The 22,500-nt window shown below is 42.5% G+C and overlaps 1 protein-coding gene across 9 annotated transcripts in view; it reads right to left on the bottom strand.

Annotated features, from left to right (window-relative positions):
- The window catches only part of acad9 (acyl-CoA dehydrogenase family, member 9), a 173,588-nt gene that overhangs the window by 96,541 nt on the left and 54,547 nt on the right, over nucleotides 1-22,500 (bottom strand). For all 9 annotated transcript variants that reach the window (XR_015088071.1, XR_015088070.1, XR_015088069.1 and 6 more), the window contains 8 exons: nucleotides 21,988-22,094; nucleotides 21,796-21,896; nucleotides 20,543-20,621; nucleotides 20,304-20,475; nucleotides 20,138-20,211; nucleotides 19,989-20,064; nucleotides 11,866-11,936; nucleotides 11,660-11,779 (listed from right to left, as the gene is read on the bottom strand). Coding sequence is in view for 6 of the 9 variants with exons in the window: in XM_086040012.1 (XP_085896138.1) it covers nucleotides 11,660-11,779; nucleotides 11,866-11,936; nucleotides 19,989-20,064; nucleotides 20,138-20,211; nucleotides 20,304-20,475; nucleotides 20,543-20,621; nucleotides 21,796-21,896; nucleotides 21,988-22,094 (800 nt within the window). In the remaining 3 variants the exon portion in view is untranslated. The remainder of the gene's footprint in view (nucleotides 1-11,659; nucleotides 11,780-11,865; nucleotides 11,937-19,988; nucleotides 20,065-20,137; nucleotides 20,212-20,303; nucleotides 20,476-20,542; nucleotides 20,622-21,795; nucleotides 21,897-21,987; nucleotides 22,095-22,500) is intronic.

The raw sequence follows: 22,500 nt of genomic DNA, 5'->3' as shown, positions 1-22,500 counted from the left end.
GTACTCGTTTGTCCTCGGGGCAAAACGTGGTGCGAAGTTGGGCAAAAGAAATTCAACATGTTGAACATTCCCGATTTGAAGTCGGACGTCCTTCCGAGTGGCCTAGATCAGGCTGAGCACACCACATGACAGGATTATCTGCTAAAATGATCTGTATAGACATTACGAGATTGTCGGGAGGGGAGATTCGGGGCTAAAATCGATTGAATTCTACTCCGGAAGCAGAATTTAATTTAATTTCAACAAGAGAAGCTGAGTGTTAGATTAGGCCTTTTTTGGCGTATATGATTAAATAGGTGACTTATTTTGCCCTTATTGTGACCTTTCTCTTGCTTTCATTTGGCTTCCCTTCTCTATGACACCCTTGGCACACATCAGTTAAGACCGTTAGGTCACAAATTGTCACATGAGCTAGGCAGAGTCGAAGCTACAGATTCCTCATGGTGTAGACTGGAACTGTAATTTTGTAGGGCAGGCCTGGCCAACCCGTGGCTCGTGAGCCGCATGCGGCTCTTTGGCTGGTTTTATGCGGCTCCTAAAGCCCTTTTCCAAAATGAGCTTAGCTGCGTGCAGTGCGCTGTCAACCTCATTATTGTGTATGTGGTGAGGGGTGGGAACACAGAATGGTGCTGTATAAGTTGCTTGCTATCGTCCTGGTCTTGTTTCGCTGCAAAATAATGAGCCATTCTTCTAATCTTACTTGCCAGTATGGGCTTTCATCACCTCATTTCTTGATTCGCAATACAGGCACCCGACTGGCTGCGTAGCCCATGTGATAATTTGACACGCCTGGAGAAATGCACTGATGATTGGCTGACTGGTGCATGTGACATTTCTCCTGCAAGTTATGTAAACAAAAGCCAGCCGCGTACGCTTGGAGCAACAGTAAATTCCCTTCCAATTAAAAAAAAAAACAACAACGCAACGTGCTTGGTGCGGAGCAGTGTCCATGGTTGAGACTTCCACCCCTTGCCTCGACCAACACATCAGAGATAAGTTCGCCTCCAAATTTAAGAACTGAAGTTACCACAGAAAAAAAAACAAACAGGGTAATTATTTTATTTATTGTTACTTCACTTTTTCTATACCTGTTATCTTTATTCACAGTGTTCCTGTGTTTCTGACTTGATAAGCAAATGTTTTCTTTAAATGGCCTCGCCCCGGCTTACCTTTTTTTTTGATTGTGTGTTCTTCCTGGTACTCTGCTATCCCCAAAATACTAAAAACTAGACTTCAGTCTGCTCAGAACAAATTGGTCAGAATAATCCTTCACTTGCACCCCAGAACTCACCTCCTCCCTGAACATTTTGATAGACTGGGGTGGCTCCAAGTAGAGGAGGGAGTGACTCTACTCAAAGTGTGTATGGTCTATAGAATTTTAAATTGTTGCCCCAGTAGACTTGAATAATTATTTTACCAAAGTGAGTGATGTTCATGATCATGTCACAGGGGGAAGATCTTTCAATTTAGTCCCGGTCAGATTTAAAAGAAACATGGGTCCAAACACTTTCAGATATACAGCATATGTGGCTTGGAATGGTCTGCCCTAATACGTGAAGTTTCCTTATCGCCTTCAAAACTGCCATAAAGAGATGACTAAGGGGAACCGAGTCAAGGAATAGTTTGACAGCCATTTAAATAAATGTGCATATGTTGGTCAGAATTTGATGTTATCATATACATTGTACATGTTTTTATTTTCTTATCTAAACTGTATATTGTAATTAGGGCCCAAGCAGCGACCGCTGCGAGGTCCCTATTTTTTGTAGAAAATATTATTATTATTTGTTTTTTTTCTGATCAAATAATCGCATTTTTGAATCCCTAAAAATGCATGAAAACTCACCAAACTTTGCAGTCTCATCAGGCCTGGCGAAAAATTTGATATTTTAAAGTCGCCGTAAACATCGCAAGCAAAATGGCTCTGTAGCGCCACCTAGAGTAGGAAAACAAAATCGAATTGCAGCCCGTTTGACCTAACCCAACGGAAATTGGCAGGCACGTGTAGCGCCCCGAGACGTACAAAAAAGGTAATTGCAGCCATAGTCTAAAGTGTACAGGAAGTGAGCTATGAATTTTTGAATGCCCAATTTTGGACCATTTTTGCACGTTTCAGCGTGCATACTTTTGCACCCATGTCCCAGAGGATTATTCCAATTGACTTCAAACTTCGGATATATCATCTTAAGACCTGGGGCAACAACTGGGACAATTTTTTTTCGATAAACTATACGACGGGGGCGGGGCCTCAAATTTGGCGTAAATGTTTTCCTTCGCAGGAAAAAAACCTTAATAACTCCCCTGCACATGCTCCAAAAAATCCCCTACTGTACGTAAAGAGGCGCGACCTGAAGACATCTATATAATAACATTCCGATATACATATAGCACTACCTGATGGTGACAAAAATTGTCGTTTTTTACATTTCTATTTACTACACGGAGCCTGTTGAACGAATCTGACTGAAAATTTTATCAGAAAAGCCTCAAGACATTGATCTTCCTCTACGCCGAATATTGTGACTTTTCGGTGAAGGGCGTGGCCTTGACGGTGCCGCAAAGTCTGATTATTCAATGTGACAATAAATACAGTTTTAACTTAACTCAGATCATCCAAACTTCTAGAATTTTTTCATATTAGATGATAGCCAAAGGCTGAAGACATCTACAAACTTATTTTTCATCGTAGTGGTAGCGTGGCTGAAGGAAATACATGTTTTTTTTCTTTGATGTTTTTATCCTAGCAGGTTAACCGGGTCCACCTCATCTTTGCTCGGAAGAGTGTTTAGGACTTCCTAATATTAAAATAGGAAATTTGTGATTTTTCGTGAAAAGCTGTTGCCATGGCAACACCCAGTTCGCCCAAAAAAACAACGCTCATTTTGAGGGTCTAAACATGGTCAAAATCTCACAAAACATACGTCAGGCCTGGCAAAATCATCAATATATATATATAATTTATTTTTTTTTGCAAAATGTGTAAAAAATGTCTCACTAGCGCCCCCAAGAAACTTAAAAAAAATTCAGCCCCGGTTGTACTTTTTACGTAGATTGACAAAAAATTGGTGGTATATGTAACAGTTCAAGTCCTACGAAAAAGTCTCTTTGAGCCATATGCTAAACAAAACAGGAAGTTGGCCATTTTGAATTAAGTGTAAAGTATGAATTTGCTTTGATTACAATAGCTGAGGGAACTTGACCCACATGATAATTTCTTCTAAAAAGTTACTGACATTTGATAAAAGTCGAATACGGAAGACATCTCAAAACTTATTTTTCATCGTATTGGTAGCGCCACCAACTGGCGAAAGGAAGTGCATGTTCTATTCTTTGATCTTTTTCTTCACGCAAGTTAACCAGGTCGACCTCATAATTGCTCGAAAGACTTCCTGTGGTTAAAATACGATATTTGTGATTTTTCATTAAAAGCTGTAGCCATGGCTACCGGCTGTTGGCAAATAAAACTACGCTGATTTTGACGGGCTAAACATGCGTGAAATCTCACAAAACTTTGCACACATAGAAGGCTTGGTAAATTAATCAATAATTAATTATTCAATTGGGCAATCTTTTAAAGATGGCTCGCTACAGCCCCCTAGAAAAATGTTAAATATTGTACCCGGTTGCACGGTTCACCTACATCTACGAAAATTTTATAGTGTATAAAACTGAAAGACAACTACAAAAAAGCCTCTTGGTACCATATGCTAAACCTAAGAGGAAGTCCGCCATTTTGAATTTACTTTAAATTTTGGACTCACCCTGACTACAAAAGCTGCTGTAACTTGATCCACGTGCTAATTTTGATTATTCAATTCCGACCATTAAACGAATCCGACTTGAAGACGTTGATCTTGCGCTACGCGAGTATTGTGACTTTTCGACAAAGGGCGTGGCCTTGAAGGTGCCGCAAAGTCTCATTATACGTGACAATAAATGCTGTTTTAACTTGACTCAGATCACCCAATCTTCTCGAAATGTTACATATTTGATGATAGCCATGGGCTGAAGACATCTACGATCTTATCTTTCATAATAGTGGTAGCGCCACCTAGTGGTTGAAGATGATGTTTTTATCATAGCAGGTTAACTGGGTCCACCTCATCTTTGCTCGGAAGAGTGTTTAGGACTTCCTAATATTAAAATACGAAATTTGTGATTTTCGTGAAAAGCTGTTGCCATGGCAACACCCAGTTCGCCAAAAAAAAACAACGCTCAGTTTGAGGGTCTGAACATGCTCATAATCTCACGAAACTTTGCACATACGTCAGGCCTGACAAAATCATCAATATTTTTTTATTTTTTTGCACAATTTGTAAAAAAAAATGGGTCACTAGCGCCCCCTACAAATTTTTAAAAATCCTTTGCTCATAAGAGTGTTTAGGACGTTTTAACCAGGTTGACCTCAGAATTGCTCGGAAGACTCTATAAACATTCCTGATGTTAAATTACGATATTTGTGATTTTTCGTTAAAAGCTGTCGCCATGGCAACGGGCTGTTCGCAAATAAAACCACGCTGATTTTGACGGTCTAAAAATGCATGAAATCTCATGAAACTTTGCACACACATCAGGCGTGGTTAAATCATCTTTTTTTTTGTTTTACACCGCAATTCTTTTTTAAATGGCTCGCTTAGCGCCCCCTAGAATTAAAAAAAAAAAAATCAGCCCCAGTTGTACGTTTCACCTATATCTACGAAGATTTCGTGGTATATAGACCGACAAAAAAGTCTCTTGGAGCCATGTGCTACCCCTAACAGGAAGTTCGTCATTTTGAATTTAATTTACAATTCGGCATCACATTGACTTTAAAAGCAGCTGTAATGTGATCCACATGATAAGATCTTGTCAAAATTTCACACATTGGATGAGAGTCTACACCTGAAGACATCGACGAACTAATTTTTCATTGTAGTGGGAGCGCCACCTACTGGCTAAATAAAGTACATGTTTCTGGCGCCGCGTGAGTGGCAGCCCGCTACAGTAGCTCCGGCTCATCGGTGAGCCATTTCGTGTGTTTTTGTTCTTTAATATTACTCTACCTCATACCTTTTTCATAATTTATAATAGTAATAATTTTCATAATAGTCGTAACTTGCGTAGCAATGGGCTCCCAAACTGCGGTACTCTTGCTGCTACTGGTGGCTATTTTTAGCGCGATCATGTCCGGTGACTTGGCTCGGAGCCGAGCCCCCATTGTTTACAGCCGGAATCAGCTGTTAGCACTCCGTGCTAACCCTGCGCCGGCTCCCGGGGCGAGACCCGATATCCCCCGTGAGCTGAGGAGGAAGAGACGGGGATCTCGTGCGGGGGTTAAACGCCGGGAAAGGAGGAGACGATACCATCCCGTCCTCCTGTCTGTTATCATGGGGAATGTTAGATAGCTCCCCAATAAGATGGACGAGCTAGCGGCGCTTACCCGGCACGAGAGGGACTTCCGGGAGACTAGCCTGATGCTATTCACGAAGTCGTGGCTAACAGCGCTAACGCCGAACGCGGTCGTAGAATTGGACGACTTCCAAATCATACGCGCGGACAGGACGCTGGAGAATGGAAAGAGGAAAGGAGGAGGGCTGGCTGTATTTGTGAACGATAGATGGTGTAATCCTGGGCACATCACCATTAAGGAGCAGCTTTGCAGCAGGGATATTGAGCTGCTAACTGTTGGCATGAGGCCCTTCTACATCCCGCGAGAGTTTAGGCACGTGATCGCGGTGACCGTCTACGTCCCACCAGCTGCCAGCAGCGACACAGCCTGTGATGTCTTGACTGCAGCAGTGAGCAGGCTACAAACACAGCACCCAAATGTCCTGATACTCATCTCTGGTGACTTCAATCATGCCTCCCCTTCCTCCTCTCTGCCTTCATTCACACAGTATGTCACCTGCCACACCAGAGACAATAAAACACTGGACCTTTTCTATGCCAACACCAAGGAGGCATACACATCACTGCCCCTCCCCCCGCTGGGCAAAGCTGATCACAACCTGGTGGCTCTCCACTCTGTGTACAAACCTCTGGTCCGCAGGCAGCCAATTGTGACCCGCACGGTTCAGAGATGGTCTGGAGAGGCCGAGAAGGCCTTAAAGTACTGCTTCAGCACAACTGTGTGGGAAGTATTCAGCGATGCTCATGGCGAAGACATTAGTAGTCTAACGGACACTGTTACAGACTATATATATTTCTGCATGGAGAACACCATACCCACCAGGACAGTAAGGTGTTTCTCCAACATCAAACCCTGGATCACACCAGACATAAAAGCTCTCCTGAAGGAGAAGAGGAGGACTTTTGCATCAGGCAACATAGAGGAGCGGAAGACTGTGCAGCGCCAGCTGAGGAGGAGGATCAGAGAGGGGAAAAGGTCCTACAGGAAGAGGATGGAGGAGCAGCTGCTGCAGAATAACGCCAGGGGAGTCTGGAGGGGCCTGAAGACCATCTCAGGCCACAGACAACCCAAGACCCGGACGGGGGGGACCTGGAGTGGGCAAATGAGCTGAACCTCGTTTTCAATAGGTTCGATCAGATGCCTGCCTCCACTCAGTCTCTCCTGCTGCAGCCTCCACCTACTCCTCCTGCTGGGCGTGTCACCCCTTCCCCCCTTTTCTCCACAGTCTCCAGCTCCCAGCTACACCAGATAGCCAACACTCCCTCCTGCCCAGCCTTGGCCTTCACAACATCTCAGGTGAGGAACCAGCTGAAGAAGATGAAGGCGAGGAAGGCAGCGGGTCCAGATGGCATCAGCCCCCAGCTCCTCAAATCCTGCGCAGACCAGCTGTGTGGAATTGTCCAGCACATGTTCAACCTGAGCCTGAAGCTGGGCAGGGTCCCCCCAGCTATGGAAAACATCCTGCCTGGTCCCGGTGCCAAAGACCCCCCACCCGAAGGAGCTCAATAGCTTCAGACCAGTGGCGCTGACGTCCCACCTGATGAAGACCCTGGATAGACTGGTCCTTGTCCACCTGCGCCCCCTGGTGAGCTCCTCAGTGGACCCACTCCAGTTCGCATATCAGCCTGGCATCAGTGTGGATGATGCCATCATCTACCTCCTCCACACTTCACTCTCCCACCTGGAGAAGGCGGGCAGCACTGTGAGGATCATGTTCTTTGATTTCTCCAGTGCTTTCAACACCATCCAGCCCACCCTATTGGGAGACAAGATGGAGCGGGCGGGGGTGGCCCACCACCTCACCACATGGATCCAGGACTACCTCACAAACCGGCCACAGTATGTGAGGACACAGGGCTGTGTGTCTGACGTGCTCCTCTGTAGCACGGGGGCCCCACAGGGAACTGTCTTGGCTCCCTTCCTGTTCACCCTCTACAGCTCGGACTTCAACTACAACACCCCTACCTGTCACCTGCAGAAGTTCTCTGACGACTCTGCGGTTGTCGGCCTCATCACAGGCGGAGATGATCGGGAGTACAGAGAACTTACTCAGGGTTTTGTGGACTGGTGCCAGCAGAACCGCCTCCTGATCAATGCGGGGAAATCCAAAGAAATGGTGGTGGATTTCGGTAGGCGCCAGCACTCTTCACCTGCACCAGTGACTATCCGGGTAACAGATGTTGACAGAGTCTCAACTTACAAGTACCTGGGTGTTCATCTGAACAATAAACTGGACTGGAGCGACAACACAGACGCCCTCTAAAGGAAGAGTCAGAGCAGACTCTTCCTACTCAGGAGACTGAGGTCTTTTGGGGTTCAGGGGACACTCCTCAGGAACTTTTATGACTCGGTGGTTGCATCGGTCATCTTCCAGGGAGTGGTCACCTGGGCAGGCGGCGTCTCGGCCCGGGACAAGAAGCTGCTGGACAAACTGGTCAGGAGGGCCGGCTCTGTCCTGGGCTGCTCCCTGGACTCTGTGGACTCGGTGGGGGACAGGAGGATGTTGGCCAAGCTGTCATCAATGCTGGACAACCCGGACCACCCCCTCCAGGGCACCCTAACAGCACTCCACAGCTCCTTCAGTGACAGACTGTTACGCCCTCGCTGTGCAAAGGAGAGATTCCGCCGTTCCTTCTTGCCTGCTGCTGTCAGACTCTTTAACAAGAACATTGTGTAGTCTCTACAAACTGGCGGACATTAGTGCAATTGTGCAGTCCTGCACCTGAGCTCATATCGTGCAATACCCAATATTCCCCACTACTGTAATACCGTGCAATACTCAACATTCCCCACTACTGTTAGTCTAGTTTTATTTTTATCCAATGCTGTCCCTTACATTTCACTACAGCACTGCAGCACTGTCACTTACCTAGAGTATTTTTCCTCTGTACTATGTACAGGCCAAAATGAGTGTTCCTCATATTTTTTATGTAGATGTAGGTTGGTGTGTGTATATACATGTGTATATACACATGTTACTGCGTATATTTACATAGGTTTGATCCTAAATGTTTGCCGTCAATGTTGTACATTAATGGCCACATTATGCCGCCGTCCCTGTGTGACCTATATCTTTGCTGCTGTAACAATGAAAATTTCCCCACTGTGGGATCAATAAAGGCATTCTTATCTTATCTTTTATTATTTCATGTTTCTCTCTTGGCAGGTTTGCCAGATCTCCTTCATAATTGCTCGGAAGAGTGTTTAGGCCTTCATGATGTTAAAACACTAAGTTTGAGATTTTTCGCAAAAAGCTGTTGCCATTTTAACGCCCAGTTTACCAATAACACAATGCTGATTTTGACAATGTAAACATGCACAAAAACTCATGAAAATTTGCACACATACAAGGCTTGGTAAATTAATCAATAATTAAGTATTCAATTGTGCAATCTTTAAAAGATGGCTCGCTACCGCCCCCTAGAAAATTTATAAATAGTGGCCCTGGTTGCATGCTTTACCTACATCTACGAAAATTTAATAGGATATAAAACAGAAAGAGAACTATAAAAAAAGCCTCTTGGTGCCATATGCAAAACGTAAGAGGAAGTCCACCATTTTGCATTTAGTTTAAAGTTTGGACTCACCTTGACTACAAAAGCTGCTCTAACTTGATTCACTTAATAATTTTGATTATTCAGTTCCGATGTGCGAGCATCCCGACGTGCCGGTACCCCAACGTTACCAGGGCTGCGAGGGCCATTTATAGCTGCTTGCAGCTCTAGTTGAAATTGTATTTTGATTTTATTCCTTCATGCTATTTTCCTGTGTGGAGGCACATCCACACATTCCCTTCATATAAATCTTGCACATACATACATACATGGACATGCAAGCATTTGGTCAAGCGCACACATACTCAACGGACCACAATGGAAATAAGCCAACGGCTTTATTGTGTTTTTATCCCTTTGGCAGCAAATATTCCAAAGTATACTTTGATATATGCTTTGTTGTCAATAAATATTTCAATAAATCAAAAAAAACTCTCCAAGCTCCTCCACTCCTATGCACGTTCCCGGAGCCTCAGGTCTGTGGACCAGGTGCTGCTCGAGGTACAGAGGACTTAGCGGTGCCTCAGAGGGGATCAGGCCTTTTCTGTTGCTGGTCCTTCCCTTTGGAATGACCTTCCATTAAAAGTTAGGCAAGCCCCATCTCTGTCTATTTTTAAAACCCGGTTGAAGACACATTTCTATTCTCTGGCCTTTGATTCTACATTAGACTTGAGTTTTCGGCTGTTTTCCGGTGTCTATCGTATATGGTATTTTGTGTTAATTTATTGCTTTCACATGTTTTGTTGCGGCGGCACGGTGGTCGACTGGTTAGCACGTCCGCCTCACAGTTCAGAGGTCGTGGGTTCGATCCTGGCTCCGGCCTCCCTGTGTGGAGTTTGCATGTTCTCCCCGTGCCTGCGTGGGTTTTCTCCGGGCACTCAGGTTTCCTCCCACATCCCAAAAACATGCATGGTAAGTTGATTGGATACTCTAAATTGCCCCTAGGTGTGATTGTGAGTGCGGATGTTTGTCTCTGTGTGCCCTGCGATTGGCTGGCAACCAGTTCAGGGTGTCCCCCGCCTACTGCCCAAAGACAGCTGGGATAGGCTCCAGCACACCCCGCGACCCTTGTGAGGAGAAGCGGTACAGATAATGGATGGATGGATGTTTTGTTGCTTAGAATGAGTGTGTTAACCTTAATTTTACATTACAGTTCCCTTGATTTGTTGCTTAAAATATGTGTTTTGATCTTATTCTCGTCTAAATAGCTGTATTAAAATGAGTGTTTAAAGCTGATTATAAGATTTAATTGACTTGTTTTGTTGCTTAGAATGAGTGCTTTAAGCTTTTTTAAAGATTAAATTTCCCTGATTTGTTGCTTAGAATAAGTGGGTCAAGCTTATTTTAAGCTTGATATAGTTCTAGATATTGTTCTTATTTCAAGAAATCTAGATTAGTAAAATGTTTTGCTGCATTGGCCGGTAATTTCATTTGTTTCTGGTAAATTTACACTAAAAAGTGTATTTTATCTACTTTTAAGGAGGCGTGTTTTTTCAGTGTAATGGGCTAAGTTAAGTTTGCCATCTCAGTGAAAATGCTACTTGTTAGTGGGGTCATGTATTTGTCACCACAGAGGGGAGGATCCGCAGCACACAGGTCGTTGCTGCTGCTATGCACGGACTTACATATTGTCGCTGTCCTGTGAAAAACACTTGTCTGTTTTTATAATTTTCTATTTTCTATTTCTATGTGAATGGTGTTTCCGCATTACAGACATCGCATTAACATGAAAAAATTTAACATTTTTCCAAAATTGGACAAAAGTGTTTTTCACAGGACAGCGACAATATTATATAAATACAGTCTGTGCTGCTATGGCACAAGCTAGTTTAGCGCTTATCATTCAAGCAGCCGCGAATGAAACGACTTCCGGGAGTATGGGAGATGGCGTGACGTAGACACAACAGTTTTTGTTTTTCTTTAACCAGTTTGGCGCTGGTTAGTGTGACCTGCCCACAATAGCATGTCGCTGATGGTGAGCGTGAGGGATAAAACACAGATTTGACGAACTCAAAATCGCATTGTCTGAGATCACGGTAGAGGTCCCAAAATAAATAAATTGTTCAGCCCTAAGTGATGGTATCGGTGGCCTGCTAGCCTTTACATGAGTTTGCCATCCGGCACGTTTAAACCGCTTTTGTTTTGGCGAGCAAAGCTTCCAGTTGCAGCTGACTCTCCATTCACAGGAGCCTGCCAAGAGTACTTTTCAATATGGAGATGGCAGTCGGCTTCAAAGTCATAGTAACGGGACTTAATACTGGGATTGTGAGCAGCCGCTGCATTGGGGACTGCCGCCATCTTTTCATTATACAAGTAGGAGCTTGGCTTGTTAAGTGGCTGTTTCAGAGTCAGCCTCAAACTCCCTTAAGGCTGGTGTTGGTCCCCCTTGATGATCATTCTGTGAGAGTAGAAATGTATGGGTGCAGCAAAGATATTGTGCAAACAGGTGGACTGATGATCTCAACTTTGCTATTTGCAAATGATGTGGTCCTGGCAAATTCATCAAGTTTTGTTGCAGTGGAACTGCAATCAGCTTGTTTGTTCAAAGGTATTGTTTCTCAAAAAAGGTGAACTGTACCTTGTGGCTTAGGAGCAAAGTTCTGGCTTTAAGGCACCCCGAAAGCTATGTTTCACAGTTGGCCCGTGAACGTCTGCGTGCCCTGCTCCTCAATAGAGTGATTTAGCACAAAACTTTACAAAGACAAATGTCTCTAACCTTGACCACAGCAGCCTCTAAAGAACAATCTGGTAGCCCAGGTCTGTCCATCATTCCTGATGTCAAGTATGCCATGCTCTCCATCACAAAGGCGTTAAGGGCCATGAGGGCAAATTTCTCCTGGATTAACAAGGCAAATACAAAACAAAACTGGTTAGACTGGATGGTAATGATCATTCACCTGTTTTTGGTGTTGAGGACTATACCTGTATCATACCAAATTCACTTAAGCGTTTGTTAAACTGCTTCCTTGTTGTGGCATATTCAGAGGTCAATTCTAAAGAGAAAGATACATACATTCATGGTCATTTTTTTGAAACTTTATTGATGCCTTTAGTAAATACAGTGGTACCATGACTTTCAAGTGCCCATCTTGCGATTTTTTATTAACGTACGAGCAGGTACTTCGTCTTTTTTTTCCATCTTGAGTAATGATTACAATTTGAAATAAGAGCACCAAAAACCTCAAAACAACAAGGCCAAATAAAGGATTTCGGGTGTTTTGGACATCCCCAGTTAGCGCTTAAACATTTTTCAAAAAAATTGTTAGACATTGTGTATCTAATCAAACCACATAATATACTAAACACTAGCATAACCCATAAAGGCCAATATAGCACCTGGCGAAACATCTCTCTAAAACCTAAGGGCGACTTCCTGGAAATTCAACACCTACAAAATAAATCTCAGCCCCTGTAGCAGATACAAACATAATTCCAAAAGAATTTGAGATCTTAGACATGTGGCTTTCAAACAGGCTTGAATTTATTTTATTTACTGTTCAATCAAAAATGTAAAAATAAAGTGCAAGAGAAGCACTATTTTTAATTTTAAAAAATTGAGTGGTAATTACCATCCTCTATTCTGTTACAGAGCAGCCGATATCTTCATTGTCTATAGACATATATCTTAAAAAAAAGAAAATGACATGCACGCTTTCCCGACTCTAAAGGTAGAAACACGCAACAGCGCTCTCTGCTTTAGTGGTAGAAACGCGGTTATGCGCTCCCGGCCTAAATGCTAACACACAATGCAAAAGGCAATAGAGGACTTAAGAGAACTAGCAGGTTGATGAGGTGGTGATTAAAACTCTTTAATCAGTGGATACTTGAACAGAGGGTGCAGCAACATGTCGACAGGCATGTTCTTGACACCTAAAAACACCTAATTTTATGCATCTGACTGAGTAAATGGGTTTTCACTTGTATAGCGGTTTTCTGCCTTTGAGGTACCCAAAGCCCTTTCACACTGTCTCCTCATTCACCTACTGATGACACAGGATCTGGTTCAACTGAGGGTTCAGTATCTTGCTCAAGGATACTTTGACATAATCACAAAGGCAAGAACACCAACACATGGCGGGATCTTAAAGCGCCTTAAAGTCTGTCCTCCCTTTACTTACGTAGGCCTCAGCGTCTTCGGGCCTTGGTCCATAACAACCAGACGCATCAGGGGCGGACAAGCTGAAAGTAAGCAGTGGGCCCTCATGTTTTCCTACATGAGCTCAACAGCTGTACATATTGAGGTGATCGAGTCTCTCGACACATCCAGCTGCATAAACGCCCTCCGCCGCGTCTTTGCACTAAGAGGCCCTGCCAAACTGTTATCTGATCGTGGCCAATTTCATTTGCACTTCAAAGGAACTAGGAATGGACAAATCACAGCAGAAATACCTAACCGACCAGGATTGCAGGTTCAATCTACCACACGCCTCCCACATGGGAGGATTTTGGGAGCGGTTGATCGGCATTGCCCGTAGAATCTTGGATTCTATGCTACTACAAAACAAGGTGCAACTGACTCACGAAGTGTAATGCACACTCATGGCAGAGATTACAGTCATCTTTAATGCAAGGCCACTCCTCCCAGTTTCATCTGATCCAGAGAACCCCATCATCCTATCTCCGTCAATGCTAATTACACAGAAATCTTACCTTTTACCCCCACCTGGAGACTTCATGGACAAAGACCTGTACACCAAGCAATTGAGACAGGTTCAGGCTCTTGCGTATCAGTTCTGGACACATTGGAGGCGTGAGTATTTGCCCAAATTGCAACAAAGACAGAAATGGACTGTATCTTGCAGAAACCTACAGGTGGATGACCTAGTTCTGTTTAAGGACAAACAAGTCACACGTAACAGCTGGCCCCTGGCAAGGGTCACTGCTATGTTCCCAGGCAAAGACAATCGAATAAGAAAGATTGAGGTAAAGGCATGGGACCAAGGCAATGTAAAAACTTTTGTCCGACCAGTCACAGAAGTTATTCTTCGCATGCAAAAGGACTGAATGCATAATATTTTGATGAGTATAGTGGCTTCATTAGGCCAGGTGGGGAGTGTGTTGCCTTTAAGGCTTTTTGTAAATGTAAATATGTTCACGGTTATAATTAATACTGTCAAAACATTGTTGTTTAGTGATTACTAGTAGTTTTGGAAGGATTATTAACGATTAATTTATGTTTAAGAAAACGTATTACCGGTAGACCAGGGGTTCCCATTACGTCGATCGGTCGATCGCAAAGGCATTGTGGGTAGATCGCCAGCCTATCATCCATCCTCACTACTGTATTGCTACGTTCACACCAACTGCTTTGGGAGCATTTCTGACGACGCGTTTGAATTGGAGTCAATGTAGCTCGCGTGTGTGGGCGCAGTTTGGAGCGGTAGGACGTGGAGCGAAGCACCGAAAATTCACCCATTCTCTCCATTCGGCGCATATAAAACAAGTAAACTTTTTTGCCATTTCACCTCGCGGCAGCCAATCTGCATCAGGCATACTACGTCACACACGGCCACATAGCGTCCTGTTCACTTAGCGGCTTTTTTTTTTTGTGTTAAAGTTCTTGAACTTTACCAAGACAGCAATATTGTTAGCATTAGCATAGTGTGCCGAATGGAGTGAATGGGCGGATTGTTGTTGCTGAAAATCTGCTTGAGGCTGGCTATCAGCAGCTACTGTCCGGACTATGCGTCCCTGGCTGATTCCATTCAGTGCAAGTCATCAGAGTAAGGTAATTACAAAACATTTTTGTTGTTGTATTGTGCTATATATGTTGATGCAGTCATATATTCTCAATATATTTATACATAATGTGTTTTACATTTTTAGCAGGTGGTAGATCATTTTGACTCTCTCATGTCAGAAGTAGCTCTCAGGCTGAAAAAGTGTGGGTACCCCTGCGCTAGACGTACTTTTCTGATGATGTAATTTCCGGTCTTCAGCGCCATACTTCCGGTTTGCTCACTTTCTCGAAGCAAACAAAATGTACACGCTCACGGAGCAGTATGGAATTGTTATCTAATGCCGTCCACTTTGAATTATCAAGCAGGAATGCCGTAAGTTCTATTTTACAATACTTTACACATACGAGTATGAATATTAATGCATATATTTGTTTAATTGTTGTAAAAAAATAAGTCGATGTACTTTGTGTTTGCAATGGCTCGACAGTAGGTGCTAGAGAGTGACTTTATTTTTTGTAATTACAGTTTTCACCACATTCTTATGAAGACAGTTAAACTCTCTGCAGTTGAACTCCAGGGTCTTCAGTTGTGGTTTAGCTTGGTGTCACCAACATCTCAGTTTTTACATTTTGATCCTATATTATTGAGACAAAAACTGCATTTATTTAAGAAGCTTAAGAAGACATCTTTAAGCGACATGCCACCCAAAATGAATCTTGAATCTTCCTTGTTTCCATTAGGCAGTGTGTATAAACTTTAATAGTGTAAATGAGGCGGTTTCCTTGGCATTTTGGAGGATGTGGGTTGCCATATTAACCCATTAAAGCCTAAAGCGCCTGGCTCATCCCCAAAACCCAAGGTCGTCTTTGGAATACCATAGGTTTTCCCAGAAATTCAACACAAAGCTCAGAGTTCCCACGATCAATGGTGTGAGAGCCAATGCTTTGAAGTATTATTTTAATTCTGTCATCAATTCTGTCATCATAAAGTAGTATCTCAATTTCTGTCATCATAAAGATGTAATGCACTTGTAGTAGTAGTAGCATAGCAGACAGCGTTTTAGTATACAGGGTGCTGGTAGTCACGGAAGCAAACAGCTTTTGACCGTGCTCATAGTCTAAGTACATGTTATCCACCTGCTGTACTGAATGACATTGCTCACTTTGTTGGAGTACAGAACCTTCAATACAAGAAGACAAAAAGGAACTTTGAGTCCGTGTGAGTAATTCAAAGAAATTCACATCATGGATAAGATGTGCTACTATGGACGAGTCAGAACTACCTTCGACTACCAACATTGAAGCTAATTGTAAAACACAATTTCTGCCATTACAATTGTCAAAAGCTGGCTAGAAGAAAACGCCGCTAACTGTGAAGAAAACTGAAAAAGCTAAACAACAAAGTCCGATAAAGAAGAGTATGAAGCTAACATCAATTAGCATGCAACATTGATGACCGCAATACGTCACGCTTTCTGCCTAATGTGGACCTAAAGCGGACCAATCGTCACAAATAAACTCAAGAACGATCTGGAATTGTCAATTGCCGCGTCATAAACAATTAATGAACAACGGAAGCCAGCGGCAACATGCTCGTCAGTGAGATCGAGTCAGAAGGAGGAGCTCGGAGTTCAAGACGCAATAAAGGAATCACGTCTGACAAATTTAATGAGAACAAGTCAGAAGGAGGTGCAATATCCCCTTCAAGCCACAAGAGGGAGCTCACGGCAAACTAAACAAACTAAAGGAAAAAATAAAAGACCTTACTGATGCACGGACAGAAAAGCTGAGACAGCTAACAAGGGAATCTTGTAAAATAAAAGTGGAAATGCAAAACGAAGATGAAATCGTGACTGATATAAAGGACGTACAAAAGAAACTAAAATAATACAAAAAACTGTTTGCTGAATTCAATCAAATTAACTATGAATTGCATTCATATTTCAAACCTTGTGAAATAAAAGAAGACCAAGAAAGCTGGATTAAAAATAAGGAAATGACATGTCGTGAATTAAAATGTGTAGTGGAAACATGGATTCAGACTGCAAAATTTGATGATGAAGTGACTGCTGAAGATAGTGTGTCAAACTCTGGTCTATCAAAAGTGACATCAAGGGCGACATCGACATCGAAATTATCAAAGGTTTCTTCTGCTGCATCATCAGCGCAAATGAAAGAACAAGCCAAGCAAGCGCATTGATAGCACAAGCAGAAGAACATGTAGCATAACTAGACATCCCGAAGCCGAAAATGACATTAATTTCAGTTTACACGTAACTCCTATCAAGATAATGACATGCGGCCACACTGTCATTTTCAGGCGCTGAAACGTTCATTTTGGACATAAAACCCCAAAAGCTGCCAAAGCCAAACCAAAGGCTGTAGATGCATATTTACACATGTATGTAGCATAAATAGACGCCCTGAAGCCGAAAATGACAATTTCAGTGTACACGTAACCCCTATCAAGAAAAAGACTTGTGACTTGGTGTCACAGGACAGGACAGGGGACAGCGCAGCCCCACAAGCCATTTTAAGCCACAAAACAACAAATTGTCTCCGAAATGAGGGCTTTACAACCATATTTGGGGGGCGGGCAAGGTCCCCTGAGTGGCTTGAGTTGATGAAAATTAAAATTTTCAATACTTTTCTCCGAGCCGAATTTTGGCGGGTCGCCCGAAAAATGTGCCCCTTGCAAGGTGCGCTGTCGGTGGATAGCCCAGACAGAGGAGTCGGCCCCTACGGCTGGAGCTCTGCACTTAGAATCACGGCTACCAAATCCAAACCAAAGGCTGAAGATTTATATTTACACGTGTACCTAGCATAAATTGACACCCTGGAGCTGAAAATTACATTAATTTTAGTGTACACTTGACCCCTATCAAGAAAACGACACAAACAGGAGAGGGGGCAACGCAGCCTCACAAGGCGTTTTCACCCACAAAACAACACATTTTCTCCAAAGCGGGGGATTTACAACCACATTTTGGGGTGGGCAAGGTCCCCTGAGTGGCTCAAGTTGGTGAAAATTACAATTTTCAACACTTTTCTCCGAGCCGGATTTCGGCGGGTCGCCCGAAAAATGTGCTCGCGCAAGGTGCGCTTTTGGCGAATAGCCAAGGCGGAGGAGTCGGCCCCCTACGGCTGGAGCTCCACACTTTGAATCATGGCTACCAAATCCAAACCAAAGGATGTAGATTCATATTTACACATGTATCATTTTCAGGTGCTGAAACGTTCATTTTGGACATAAAAAAAAAAAGCTGCCAAATACACAAACTAAAGGCAGTAGATGCATATTTACACATGTATCTAGCATAAATAGACGTCCCGAAGCCGAAAATTACATTTAATTCCGTATACACGTAACCTCTATCAAGATCACGACACGCGGTCAAACTGTCATTTCCAGGCACTGAAACGTTCATTTTGGACATAAAAACCAAAAAGCTGCCAAATACAAACCAAAGGCTGTAGAAGCATATTTACACATGTATGTAGCATAAATAGACGTCCCGAAGCCAAAATGACATTAATGGGTTCAGCATTTATCAATACGAAAGACAATTTATCTACTACAATTCCAGGTATATACTTACTAAATATTTTGATGTACAATTTTATATATAATTCAGCCACATAGGTGTGGTGTAATCATAAGTATAATCATAAGTAATCATATTATTATATTGTCCTGTGAAAAACACGGGTTTTTCGTAATTAAAAAAAAAAATTACATTAATGGCATGTCTGCGTTTCAGAAATCCCATTAAGTTAAAAAATTTAAAAAAGACAAAAATGGACATTGTTTTTCACAGGACATTGACAAAATACTATAATGTAAAGGCACATACTTAAGTGCAGATTACAACAATAATGTAAACAAATCAGTAGCTTAGCCACTTCCTACATATCGCTTTGTTTCATGAAACATGAAACAGTATGTAAAGGTGGATTGCACTTCTTAATCCTTCTAAAGCTTCTTATCCAGACCGATAAACAATAATCCGGTGGCTCTACTACCACTTCCTACAAATCACTTCATGAGACATATGTAAATGTGGACTGCACTTCTTAAATAACTCACTTCTAACTTATCATATGGATGGATAACTAAATAAAACATACTGTGCATGTATAAAATTCAAGCTTACCCAATGTTTGGTTAGCAACATCATACACACCAACCAGTAGGAAAAGTAACGCCCACTAATGTCATAATATCAAGCGCCAGCCGATATAACCACTAGGCGGCGTTTCATCATTAAACATTTTTTCGACTGTCTTTTGGTTCGAAACTTACGGCCGAATTGATCTTAATATTTAACTGCTTGACAACTTTGCACGGATGTGTTTTTATTTGTCGTGGCTCTATTGCCTCTGTGTATGTGCTCAAACTTCGGAGACACATAAATCGACATAAACCTTACAACGGCAGCATACATCTGATAACCTCTGGACACGTCCTCACTTAAGCGCTCCGACAGCAGCCAAAACATCACAAAATACACAACACACCAACACGGGGATTTTTTTTTCCTACAGGCGGGTAATTTTAAACAAGTGATGTGGAAAGGATCAAGCATGTTAGAATGTTGCAAGCTCGCGCAGATGAAAGCTAGCTTGGCAGCATCATCTTAGCATTCTGTGAATCCCCCTCCCCACTCCGCTGTCAATAAAGTATTGACCATTTAACAGCATCCTCTGTGATTACAAAATTGTGCTTTCTCAAATCGCGATTATATTGCAAATGCAATTCATTGTTCAGCCCCAATACACACTGCCTTATAAAATGAAGGAAAAATAATTTTCAGTGGTGTGTTGCTTCAAACAGGGGTGTCAATAATTATGAAGGGCAGTGTATGTGCAATGATTGGTTGGGGACCAATCCAGGATGTACCCTACCTCGCGCCCAAGGTCGGTTGGGATAGGCTGCAGCGCAAATTATGTCAGAGCTTTTTGTTGCACAGTGACGGCGTAAATCTCCGGGTCTAACTGTCCATAGTCAAACGCGGGTCCGGATATATCCGAAAACCTCCACTGTGGCCGCAATTTTACGTTTTCAATGAAAAAAACCTCCGGGGACGTGTGGATGATAGGGCTGACCGCAGGCTAATAGCCGCCTTTTGCAAAACCTCCGGGTATGTGTAGACAAGGCTTAGGTGGAATTAAAAAATGATTGGATGGATGGACAGGTGGATATTTTTTGGAGGCCTGGAACAGATTAATGGCACTTCCACTGATTAAACTAGGGAAAGATGATTTATGAGCCAAGATGCATTTTTTAGTTATGAGCGTTGTCACTGAACAATTTCAGCTCATAAGTCAAGGTACCCCTGTGTATCCAATATATTTGTAGTAATACCAATCAATTTTTTTATCATTCCAGCTGAAGAACTTCCCATGCTGAATCTTCCAGAGTTGAGTATATTCATGGCAATCTGGTAAAAACAAAACAAAAAATGTTCAACATAAAACTAAGCAACCCCGTTGACAAGGCAGATGAAGGATTACCTTGAATCCATCCCCTAATTCTCCGAGAACATTTTCCAACGGCACTGGGACATTGTCAAATGACACTTCACAAGCTGAAAAAAAAAGATCAAGTAAAATGGTGAATTACAAATGACATTAGCATACAGTTGACCATGACCGCAACAAAGTTCTTGAGCAGTCTTACTGTTGGAGCCCCTGATGCCAAGTTTGTCTTCGGGTTTTCCACTAATGATGCCTCCAAAAGCTCTCTCAACAATAAATGCAGAAATCTTCTCTTTCTTCATGTCGTTTAAAACTACCTCAGTCCGTGCAAACACAGTCATGATGTCAGCCATTCCGCCATTTGAAATCCAAATCTGATTGACAGACATTGTCTGTTAGATAATGAACACATCAAACACATGCTGAGGAACATCCGTTCACCTTGGATCCAGTGAGAAGGTAATGTTTTCCATCATCTGACAACGTTGCTCGCATCTGAATGGAGGCTGCATCACTTCCACTGAAAATATCAAATTTACATTTGATGTAGCAAAACCAAATGGAGAGTGAAATAAGTATGTACTCAGAGAGCATGGGCCGGTATTAGATTCAGACAATATGATATCCGTGAGCAAAAATATCTCAGTATCACAGTATTAAAATTACAGCCCTAAATGGTACTTAAAAAAATAAATATTTGGGTAAATAAAAACAGTATTTTTTTCATGTAAGGGGAATGGAGGGAAAACTAAAGCCCTCGGTAGCGGTGTTCACTCACATTTTTGTGGAAGTATTTTGGAACAATCACAACGTTTTACGGGAGTTCAGTGATTTCTGTAACACTTGGTAGTACTGTCTTTTGCCATATAATAAACCACCCAATTGCAGTTTTGTGTTTTATTGTGTACGTTTGAGACGCACAATGCGAATTGTGACTCACAAACTGTCACACAACACCCCTTATTTCTAGCCTTGGACGTTTTGGAATGGCCTAGTCAATGTCTGCACATGTACTTATGCAATTGAAATGCTGTGGCATGACCTTAAAAAGGACATTAAAGCAAAAAAAAAAAAAAAAATCATTCAGTGATGCTGAATTAAAACAATTCTCAGACGGATCAATGGGCCAAAATACCTCCACAGAGATCCCTCACTGACATTTATAGAAAATGCCGGATTTCAGCAGTTGCTGCTGAGGGGAGCCTAACCAGTTATTAGGTTTAGGAGGGAAAGTACTTTTTCACAACAGGGCCAGGCAGCTTTGAATTGTTGGGGATACTGCAAAAAATATAATACAGCAAAATCCTGAACACAATATGCACCCGTGTATAATACATATGACTTGCTGGTATCCATCATCATCAAGTGCGTGTTTGTAATGCTACCATAAAACAGTCTGACTATACACTATAACACATGATGGCTGAAAGTTGCCAATCTTGGTGGTTTAAATTTGCACTATTTTTCACTGTTTCGGTCAAGCTCCTCCACTTGCACCTCTCCTATTTTGAAGAGCGCGCCAGGAGGGTGTGCTGGGACAGGAAAAAATGCTTTGGATTTATAAAACGAATAGAATATAAGAATAAGAATATAAAACGGAATAAAGGTTGACTTGTTTTATACGCGCCGAATGGAGCGAATGGGCGGATTTTCGGTACGTCCCACAGCTCCAAACCGCGCCCGTCCGATTTTACCTTCCAGGTTCAGTCAAACAAAAAGCTGCGATGTGTTCCCCTGAGGCTAATTTAGGCAGATACTTCTTCTTCTGGGATTCATTCCCTGCTATAAGTATACCCTAAAAGATAGAACTTCTGTTAGAAAATCAATACACATACTGTAAATGAGGTGACAGTGTCAATATGGGGCTTGCAACATTTAATGTTTACCTTCAGTCCAATTGCTTGATGTGCAGCAAGCGTCACTGCAATAGAGCCATCTAATGAGATAATTTCCGCTAGTCGCGCATACATGGTATTGGACAATCCAAGACCTCCTGAAAATACAAACACAAATGAAATTGAATGAACCTGAAATGCACGGTTGATGGTGGATGAAACCTGTTGAGCTACAGCACCTGTACACATAGCATTTATTTTGGAGCATAATATATAGGCCCTTTCACACCGCAGGAACTTTATCCTGGAACCAGGAAGGTGTGTTTACACGAGAGGACCTCTACTGATGTCATTCATGGTAATATGTCATCACCAAACTGGGAACCCTGCAAAGGTGGGCAGGGCTTTCGAGATCGCCCAGGACCCTTACCTTAGAGGTGGGGCCAAACACAGACTATCACTTCTGATTGGATGACTACTTGCTGTGTTTTATTTCAGCTGCCATATTAGAAAAATATAAGGCTGCATTTAGAAATGAAAAATTATACACTAAAATAACCACAG

The sequence above is a fragment of the Filicampus tigris genome, chromosome 9 (genome assembly GCF_054856515.1).
Source record: "Filicampus tigris isolate MCC_2025a chromosome 9, RoL_Ftig_1.0, whole genome shotgun sequence".
Lineage (NCBI taxonomy): Eukaryota > Metazoa > Chordata > Actinopteri > Syngnathiformes > Syngnathidae > Filicampus > Filicampus tigris.
Note: the sequence above shows the minus strand (reverse complement) of the source record. Positions and strands in the feature narration are given on the sequence as shown.